Raw genomic sequence first — 10,000 nt, forward strand, 5'->3', positions numbered from 1 at the left:
TTGTTCTCGTTATTGCCTAATGATTCTTGCCTCGTGGTGACAGCAACTTACTTACAAGTTATATTCATCAGTTTCCAGTCCACGATGGCTCCACTAGTGACTTCTGTACATACATGTACATTGTAGACACAATTGACAGTCTTCGTGATAGAGTGACTGAACTCGGCAATTGTGCCGCGACTCTGTACTGTGACCTAACTTTAATACTACACGACTAGTATAATCCCGGTGGTGGGCAGGCCTACAGACCTGGATTGGCAATTGTATGGAACGCAGAGGCAGGGTGATGTTCGATTGGCCATGATTCCCCTTTAGTTTAGGGTAAGGTAACATTACTGTACGACTGTAGCGCAGTGCATGCGTGTACATGTACTTCATGCGATGTCCCGGACTCGCTTCTGCCTCTCTCTCTGTCTCTGTCTCTCTCTCCCCTCCCCTTCTCCGTAACCATGGTAACCGCGCAGCATGGCTCTCATGGACGAGCAATGCGAACACTGTACTGCTGATGCTCCGCTGTTTGCTCTGTGCTCAGGCTGTAGCTAGCTGTTACTGTTAGTCTACATGTAAAATGAATTTGTAAACGTAGTTAATTTCTGGAAATGATTATTTTCTCCGGGACTTCATGTGAGCTTTTACCGGCAGTTGTTTGGCATTCTGATATATTCGGTCTCACGGCTTTGCCGACGTTTCGCAAGTAGTTCATCTCCGCTCGCAGATGTCATTTTCCATTCCCTAATGTAGCCGTCTCATGGTATTGTTCAGAAACTTCTGTGTTCTTCTGTCGATTGTCACACGAGGACATACTTGTTCGGGCCTTGCTCCGACTGTGTTGTCGGGTAATCTTCTTAGCCCAGTAAGTAGTGGAGTAACTTAGGGATTCCCGACGCATCGTCGTCGAACGGCACGCTTCCGTGTTAGCTTGTGTTGTTTTAGTTTGTTTTCCCGGTGCATTGAAAGACGCTAATTAGGGTGAAACGATGTGTGGTGCACCGAGGTGGCTCCTTTTCCCGTTCATCGTCTGCGCTATGGTGGTGTTTCTGTTCTGGTGGGAAGACACGTCGCGTGTCTACAGTGCAATATTCTGGTTACTCGTCAGTAAGCTGTTGGAACGCCAGGAGCCGGGATCCGTTGGTTTGGGCGTCGCAAAATGGCGCGCGGTAGCGTTGTCGGGCCAGACGGAGGCTCGCCGCTTTGCGGAGGACGCGACGGCGAAGTGCTGCTCCGGCCACGCTGATGTAGAGCAGCTGACACGAATGGAGAAAGACATACTGTTCTCTCGCATGGTTTATGATGATCGCCGCCGAATAGTACTCTGTTGCTTGACCTGGGTGCAGTGTTCAAACTGGAAAGCAGTGTTGAATGCATTTACATCTGGCAGTCCGTCCTGGCCCTTGCCACGCCAGCCACATCTACACAGCCCACCACCATACAAGCACATCAACTTTCTCAGTGGCCTAGCAGACGCTGATGCACTGCGAAGGCTGCAGGCTTACAAGAAGATCATACTTGTGAGGAATCCAGACGACCCGCTCTGGACGTATTAACATGATCTAGCCATACCAAGTCACGAGTTGGTTGCAGTTGCAGAGGTGCAGAGGTGCAGACCAGCAGAACAAGCAAACTTCATGATCGTGGAGACATAACCATGGTGATCTTATGGGGCTGTTTGGCAATAACCCACAGGACTCTTTCAGCTGGGGAAAACCTTACAAACAGTTTGGAGCTGTTAGACAATGACCCTCTTGTAATAATTATAGTACTAGGAAATCGTAGTGTGGAGCTTCATCACCTCATCAATTTAGCAGTGTTTATTTTATCACAGGTAGTGGCACCTATTTTACCTTCCTGGATCAATGCCGTTTGCTCCAGTTGTGAGTGGAAACATAAGGCCCTTCATGTGCTGTGGAGACCTTCTGGTAATTTCAACATCTTCCTGCTGTACTTATGCTGTGGGTATGTAATACAACATTTGCCTATACCACTGTGTGTTCATACATGACTTAAAATAATAGCCGGCTGGCATAGTATAATAACCTTTTTTTCTTCAGCTTTACAAAGACTATTTACCTCAAATGGTTCTTCACTTTCAGTATCACATTTTGTGGATTGAACTTGAAGATGACTCGCTGGTAGCGAGTCATCTTCGCTACCTATTTTACTACTACATGTTTTTTGTTTTGTTTTTTTTACTATGTTCACATTCCCAGCTCGAAAATACGTTGAAATCGGTACTACTACCGTGTTGACTTCTTGACAGAATACCCGTTGTAATAAGTTACAATGGTTCTGCACCAACCAATACCAGAATGAAATTTGCGTTTCCTTCCGAGCCTGGAGAATTACAGCTGCCGTTTACAGCTAACTTCTTCTTCTTCTTCTTCTTCGGTAACTACAAGTCATAATAAATATGAAAATGACTGTGAGAGTACAGTGTACATGTAGTAGAAACTTAGATCAGTTTCTCCAGTTGCAAGAACTGGATAGCTTCTGATGGTTGTGTGAGAATTGCCTCCCTGACAGATGTGAAGGTACATAGACGTGTACCTGCTCGACTGCTGTGTCTGGCAGGGCAAGCTAGCAGGAGGTGGGCAGCATCATCAACTGTTCCAGGACAGTGAGTGCAGTCGGGTGAAGGTGCCGCCTCAATCTGGAACAAGTACTTATTCAGCAGGCTGCAATGGCTAGTGAGCAGCTGATTGAGGATGGTGGTCTCATGCCGGGACGGAGGGCTGCGGAACTTGCTGGTGTTGAGTAATGGCCGGGGGTATGCGGTTGCAGACCGAATTGAAGCCTTGGCAGCTTGGATAGGTAGCTGAACCTGGGCCTGTACACACTGTGTTCCATTCCGCGCAAGGCGATCCGCCTTGTCATTGAGAGCAACACCGCAGTGGCTGCTGATCCAGACAAGGTTGATGGAATGAGCCTTCCGAGCAACCTCTGTCAGAGCATCGAACGCAGCAATGGTGTCTGGGCTGATCCTGTATGGGTCTCCACGGAGGGCATCTACGAGGGAGAGGCTGTCAGTGACCAGCACAACGTCCGTCTCCATGGTGGTAAGGTCGTAGACTGCCCTCAGGCCAGCTGCTGCTGCTGCTACTTCGGCAGTGAAGGATGTTGCGACAGCGCCAGCTGGTAGACACCCAGACAGTATCTCTGACCGCTGGGTTGCAGTGGTTTCCATGACAAGAAAACCACCTCCACCAGCGTTGGTGTCAGAGACACTGCCATCTGTCCAAATGTCTAGACGTCGCGAGGAACAACAGGAGCGATAGGCTTCCTCCAGGCATGCTAGTGCCTCTACAAGTCGTACAGTAGGAGGGTCAGACCGGTTTTTTTTTACAGCTGTTGCATGCCGTCATGAGGAGGACAGAATCATCACATTATACAATATCATGTTTAACACTTCAAAAAGAACAAATCCTTGGTGACAAGAGTGTGTAAACTGATTAGCGCATAGCACCTAGTTTCATATCATCTGTTGTTGGTACCGATGTCCAACTGTGTGCTTTCTGCTGCAGTGATGTCGGCTGAAGACTTTCTCTCGCATAATCAGTCTGTATCTCAGTGTTGATGCAAATCTACCAGCCAGTACCACCCATTCTCCAAAGTAGTAATTTGCACTTGATTAATGATGGCAAAGAGAAGCAATTATGTATTGCTCATCTCTTCCCTTAGGGAAGAAGCTGCTACCTGTACCTCACATTAGTACTCAGTGTAGATCGGAAATGTCAAGAAAATGACAAAAAGTCCCAAAAGCAAGAACATTTAATGCCACTTGAAGGAGAGAATCGAGGGTATATCAAGCCTAGAAGTTAATTACGTACGTGTAGAAAAATGACAGCCTACATTGCACATGCAGCACTGACAGAGGTTTCACTTGGTCTCAAGCATCGCCAGGTCGTGAGAACACGTGCCCCTGTAATGGTCGCCATTGCAGTTAGTACGAGCATAGTGACAGGTCAAGGAAAGACATGTGAGTGGCGCGTCTGTGCACATGTCAGAGGTGGATCAAGTCTGTTTGCTGTGAGCCTTTGCTAGAATTGAACAACAGGGGTGTCTCGCTGAATGTACCAGCACCGTCCAGTATGTCATCATCGTCATCATCCATATCGCCGTAAATGCTGAGATGTGAGGTCTGAGAACTGCGCCCACTCCTGCTGCCGCTACTACTACCCCTGCCATGTCTCCTGGTGTTCGAAGTGCCACTCGCACTGTCCAGGAGATAGTCTGTCATGGCCATTGCTGTGCGTCTACGCTTCTTTGTACGGACACGGCGGATCACCAGTAGAGCAACAACAATGATAACTACGGCACCGCCGGCGGCACAACCGGCAATCAAGCCAATACTGACACCTCCCTGGTTTGGCACGGATGTTTCGTTCTGCCGGCTTGTTGGCGAGGTGAAGGTACTGACGCTTGCTGAGTTTGGCTGACTGCGTTGGCTGACAACAGCAGCACCGGTCGACAGGCTGGCTGTGCTTTGCCGTGGTGTAGTTGCTCTTGATGGTGTTGACGTTGCGCCAGCTGTTGGTGGCACTGGTGCCGTCGATGTCTTTACTGCAGCCGAAGTCCTGGCATGTGACGTTGGTGAGGGTCTTGTAGTATGTGCAGAAGAAGTAGATGTTAACCAAGCTGCTGTTGTTGCTTCAGTTGTTGTCGATGCTTTTGTCGTTGCTTCAGTTGTTGCTGCTGTCGTTGCTCCTGACATTGCTGCTGTTGTTGCTGCTGTCGATGCTTTTGTTGTTGCTGCTGTCGTTGCTGCTGTAACTGTTGCAGTTGCCGTAGTTGTAGCCACTGTTGCCGAAGCCATGGGATTAGTCGATGGAGCTTGTGTAGCTGTGCTTGAGGTTGACAATGTGGAGGAGTTGGATGAAGCTGTTGGCATCATTGCTGATGTCACTGATGACCCAGAGTTAGTAGCCGTGGAGGAAGATTGAGGTATACTCGAGGTAAGCTGCGTTGCAGTACTCCTTGACACAGATGCTGCTGCCGTAGTGTGAAAAGTTGATGCATGGGTAGTTTCTGCTGACAGCGTTGACGACATTGTGTGGCTACCTAATGCAGTGGAAACTGAACCCGTGGAATAGTTCCTTGGTGCACGCGTTGTCACCACAGATTGTGGAGTTGTAGTGTTCGTCGAAGCTGTAGAGTTGGCTGTTGTATTAGAAACAGCAGATGATGTACTGGGATTCACTGTACTTGGCAAGCTTGTCAGGCTGTTGACCGATGCATTAACAGGTGTTGTTCCTGGTGGGGTACTACTAGTAACATTCATTGGTGGATTAGATGTAGTGGAAGCCGATGGTGTTGGCTGGTTTGTCACCTTTGTTTGCGTAGTGATAGTTGGTTGTGTGCCATTATTCGTCAGCACAGTTGTTGTCGCGGAAGCTGGAGGAGTGGGGAAACTCGCAGTTGCTGTCGCCATACTTGACTGTGAAGGGAAGCCTGGTGATCCGGTCGATGTTGTGCCCACTACCGCCCCTGTACTAGGTGACATCATCATAGTATTGGGTGACGCCACTACAGTGCTAGGCGACATCATCACAACACTGGACATAGTTTCAGTGCTGGATGGGATCACAGTGCTGGACGTCATCAGCACTGTGCCCGATGAAAGCATCGCTGTGCTAGGTGACACCATTACAGTGCTATGTGACATCATCACAGTGCTAGGTGACATCATCACAGTGCTAGGTGACATCATCGCGGGGCTAGGTGACATCATTACAGGGGTGGATGACATCATTACAGGGGTGGATGGCGACATCTCGACGGACTGAGGAAGCTGTGCAGAAGTGCTGTGCACACCAAGAGGCTGGGAATTGTATGCTGAAGCGCCAGTAGTCATGGTACTATGAACGGCATTTTTAGCTGTACTGGCCAGGGGCAACAACGTACCTGCTGACGGCATAGCATTGCCAGATGTGGCAGATAGCGTCATTGGCAATGCTATGGAAGGAAGTGCTGTCGGCATACTCACTACTGTTGATGATGTCATTGCTTTGCTAACAAGGACTGTGGACGACATAGACTGTGAAGTCATCACGGGTTGGTTAATGGCAGAAGAGGCCTGCACTGGAGGCAGATTTGTGGGAAATAGCGAAGCCGATGATGGCATAGGGGACTGACCTGATACTGACCGGCCAGGAGCAGCAGATGACATGGATGACGACATGGATGATGACATGGATGATGACATGGATGATGACATGGATGATGACATGGATGATGACATCGAGGAGCTGAATACTGGTTGGCTGTTGGCAGGGTATGAGGGCCCGGATATGGCGGAACTCAGGGGTGTTGAGGGTGATACAGGCGCAGGCATGGGTGTTTGAACTGGAGTTGGCACAGTGGCCTGCGCAGCCGTTTGAGTACTCGTTCCGCTGGGCAACATCACGCTACTTGACGAGATGACAGTGCTGGTCATTGTTGATGGCATATTGTTACCAGTGGCCACTGAGGTCCAGTCAGGTGCATAATCTGTCATAGTGCCATCACCAATACCGGTGCTCAGCTGGCTGCTCTCTGCTGTCGACATACTTGCTGCCATACTCATTCCGATGCCCCGAGAATGAGACACAGAAAAGACGTTTTCTTCAGATAATCCTTCTTGCCCGCAAGTGCTCTTCCAGTCGGGACAGCAAGCATTAGGCCCTTCTGCACACACACACACACACACACACACACACACACACACACACACACACACACACACGCGCGCGCACGCACGCACACACCACACATGATGGAGCAGCCATGCACCATTCCCTACTAGTATTATCGTGCATTGGTCAGGTTCAACCCACTATTGATGCATAATCATGATCTGCAAACATGTGAACTGGATCGCATTGGATTCATGCATGTGAAAGAAGATGACGGCCAGCATGGTGTATCTAGTCACATGCCTCTTGATCTTTTAAAAGGAAGAACTACGGGTCCTTAGATCTTAAAGAAGAAGAAAACGGTCGTTAATAATCACTCACCTGTGAACAAGTGACAAGTAGCATCACATTGGCAAGGTAAGGTGCTGCTAGCCTGTACAAAAGTACACTGTTCAGAAACAGAGCGATCAGCACACCATGGTCTTGGCGGAGGTGGTATCGATGCCACGCACACCGCATCGTAGTCATCGCAGCAATCGTCATTGGTCACAAGTTTGCAAGCGTGGTCACACCTGCACGCCGCTAGAGGGTCGCTGAACATACAGCCTTCGTTCGCACAGAGAGTTCTCGGGGGTGCTGTTGCCAGTGGCGTTGTAGGACGCGCTGTGGCTGTGCTACCAACTGTTGCTGGCGCAGTGGCTTGATTAGTGGCATTCGGTGCTGGACTCGCAGTTGCATTTGTGCACAAAGAAACGTAGTCTGGACAACATTTATCCGGCTCAACTGTGACAACCAAGTACAAAAAACACAATCATCAGTGAAGCCTGAACCACTCAGTTTATTGTAGAACGGAAAGGGGAAAATGGATACGAGTTAAGACTAACCCAACATCCGAGTTTAATCATTGTTACATGATCACCACTAGCTGTCTCCCACATTGTATAAGGATTGCACAGTATGCGTGAACAATGCGCCAGCTGAGCCTATCCTGCAGCCATTGGCCAGAGAATACCCAAGATATCGATTGAAAGCTGCCAACAACAAGGGGATTTGTGGCTTGGTGTTGCTGCCAGTACACGGGCCAAGTTTGTGGGGCAGTCAATTCGAGCGAACCTGTATCATAGTGTTGTTTGGGTTTTCCCCCTTATTCTCGCTCAATTTGATCTGCACCGCATTGTATCAGCCAGCACAGCCAGCACGAAAGAGACTGAAAGAGAAGACAACGCAAAGAAAGAGTGCAGCAAGTCGAGCATGTGATTTTTGTTCTGGCAGTAATGTCTACAAGTGGAGGTGTGGGCACGGTGCGGCAGCCATGACGCTGTGTGGCCACCCTACTGGCAGCCGACAAGGGACATCAATACCAGTCTCACGTTAAGTCCTTTATCAGGTGCAAGCCGTTTCATTCTCCTTTTGCGTTCCTGCATCATGTCACGGCCTGTGTGGATGTAGAAGGCTCTTTAGCCAGTCATCTGCATTGGCTGTGGCTGATACATGTACCTCTACTGCATTACCAGTGGCAGGAACTCAAGTACGGAGGATCGCACCTCCACTGAGTCCCGGTTATCACAAATCCCTGACTCGGTCACTATCACAAATCCCTGACTCGGTCACTCAGCCCGAGAATGTAGTTGTAAAATAAGTACTTTGCAACGCCCTGGCTCTGGCTGGCTCATCTCCATTTATCTGTATCCGAAGATCCCCCCCCCCCCCCCCCGCCCAACCTAAGGTGGCCAGAATCTGCATCTTGGGATGGGCAGAATCGACAAACGGGCCGGAACATACATGTACATATTAACGTTAGTGTAACACTTCTACTTCCCATTTGGTCATTTCATTCGACTGGACATCTGCATATTGTAGTTTTATCCGTCTCTGCATGCATGCATATTCACGCAGAATTAACGAAAATATGATCCAACAATTTGTCTGCCACTGGAAGTATTTAGCACGGCTCTTTTCTTACTATTTTCGGTCTACTTACCTCTGTGAGAAGTGCAGTCCGGTCCACACTGGCAAGTATGGAATGGATTGGTCGAGCGCACGCATTGCTCACCGGCCGGTCGATCTGAACAAAGTGACGGAACAGTAGGCGGTTCGACACACAGCGTCGTGTAGTCGAAGCAACAGTCGACCCTGGGCCTGGTGATACATGCCGAATCGCAGCTGCAGCGTCCGTGAGGATTCGAGTTGCCGCAACCTACGGACTCACACGAGAGCGGGCCGTCTCCTTGAGCGCCGACCAGACAGCAGAAAGCACATGCTAGGACGAGGAGAAACGAACGTCGTTGGTCCATGCTATTACTAGCTGCAAGTCGCACGGTGAGTTTACGACTCAGCATCGGTGATACTGAGATTGTTTACAGTCCCCACCATCGGTACTGCAATGTCGTCCACTTTACAGTCAATGCAGGCTTCAACCCCAACCACTGACCTGGTTGCTACTACATGTAGTAGTCAATCATCCAAAGAATCATCAAGGTAGCGAGCAAGAGCTGGCGGTAGCAGTCGCTAGAGCGCTTCAATGAAGCTGAAGAATTCGCAAAGAGAGAAAGTCTGCTATGTTCTTCTGATGTTCTTTATAACGAGGGTTTCGCGGCCATCAATCTTCTTTGTTTCGGAGGCACCGTCTTATCAATGATCGGTGCGTGAATAGCCGATAAGGCGCTGTGCTAATGGTGGATCAGACAGACACGTTGATCTACGCGGTAAGCTCCATTGTCCTGTCGAAACACGAATAAAAAATAGTTAGAAGCAGCGCTATTCTACAGGAAACGATATTCGATATCCAGATCCCCGTTTCCCCCCCCCCCGGTGGGCAGTAACAAAATCCCACTCCCAGCCCCATATCGTGTGCACCATGCCATGGCATGGCCCGGGCCGGGGCGAAGTCTTCACACAGCGTCGACATGATTGATGAGGGCTGCACTGGTCTACCAGCTGGCCAGGTCTACCACGTCTACCATGGTCTACCATGGTCTACCGCCCATGTAGTATGGCCGTAAACTACAGCACGCTCGCGTGTTCGGAACTAATAGTAGTAATACTTACTTACTTCCTGTCTTAGCTCAGTGCTAGTGAGCCACGGCGCAAGGACTTACACTTTTAAAAGTTACAGGGCCCACACTGCCACAGAGGCACAGTTGAAATGAGGGCACGGGGCTAGCTAGCTGTGGCCAGTGTGGGTTCCCTCGTGCATCCTGCATGTCTGCAATACACATGACAGCAGTGTCATGGACCGGTGCTGTCTGTTGTGTTGGCTATCATGGCAAGCTAGACAAAGACATAGGTCATGGCTGGACAGGAGAGAGTGGCCCATTGCCATTGGTCCTACCCATGATGGAGATCATGTCAATAATGGGCCCAGCATGATCTGCCACCCACACCAAGCAGGT

The 10,000-nt window shown here is 49.5% G+C and overlaps 1 protein-coding gene across 1 annotated transcript; it reads right to left on the reverse strand.

Moving 5' to 3' along the window:
• Positions 1-3,312: 3,312 nt before the first annotated feature.
• LOC135808754 (mucin-2-like) lies at positions 3,313-9,161 on the reverse strand. Its single transcript, XM_065321982.1, has 3 exons — positions 8,590-9,161; positions 6,990-7,391; positions 3,313-6,660 (listed from the first exon to the last, which is right to left on the reverse strand). Exons 1-3 carry the CDS (start codon positions 8,945-8,947, stop codon positions 3,998-4,000), a joined length of 3,423 nt encoding a protein of 1,140 aa, XP_065178054.1. The 5' UTR covers positions 8,948-9,161; the 3' UTR covers positions 3,313-3,997.
• Positions 9,162-10,000: the final 839 nt, after the last annotated feature.

Source organism: Sycon ciliatum, chromosome 2, assembly GCF_964019385.1.
Source record: "Sycon ciliatum chromosome 2, ocSycCili1.1, whole genome shotgun sequence".
Taxonomy (NCBI): domain Eukaryota; kingdom Metazoa; phylum Porifera; class Calcarea; order Leucosolenida; family Sycettidae; genus Sycon; species Sycon ciliatum.

Excerpts from the sequence above, each read along its gene's own strand:
- LOC135808754 (XM_065321982.1), bottom strand. The coding sequence starts at position 8,947 with ATGCTGAGTCGTAAACTCACCGTGCGACTTGCAGCTAGTAATAGCATG. Across the intron at positions 7,392-8,589 it reads GGACTGCACTTCTCACAGAG|TTGAGCCGGATAAATGTTGT; the intron begins GTAAGTAGACCG and ends TGGTTGTCACAG. Across the intron at positions 6,661-6,989 it reads TACTTGTCACTTGTTCACAG|AAGGGCCTAATGCTTGCTGT; the intron begins GTGAGTGATTAT and ends GTGTGTGTGCAG.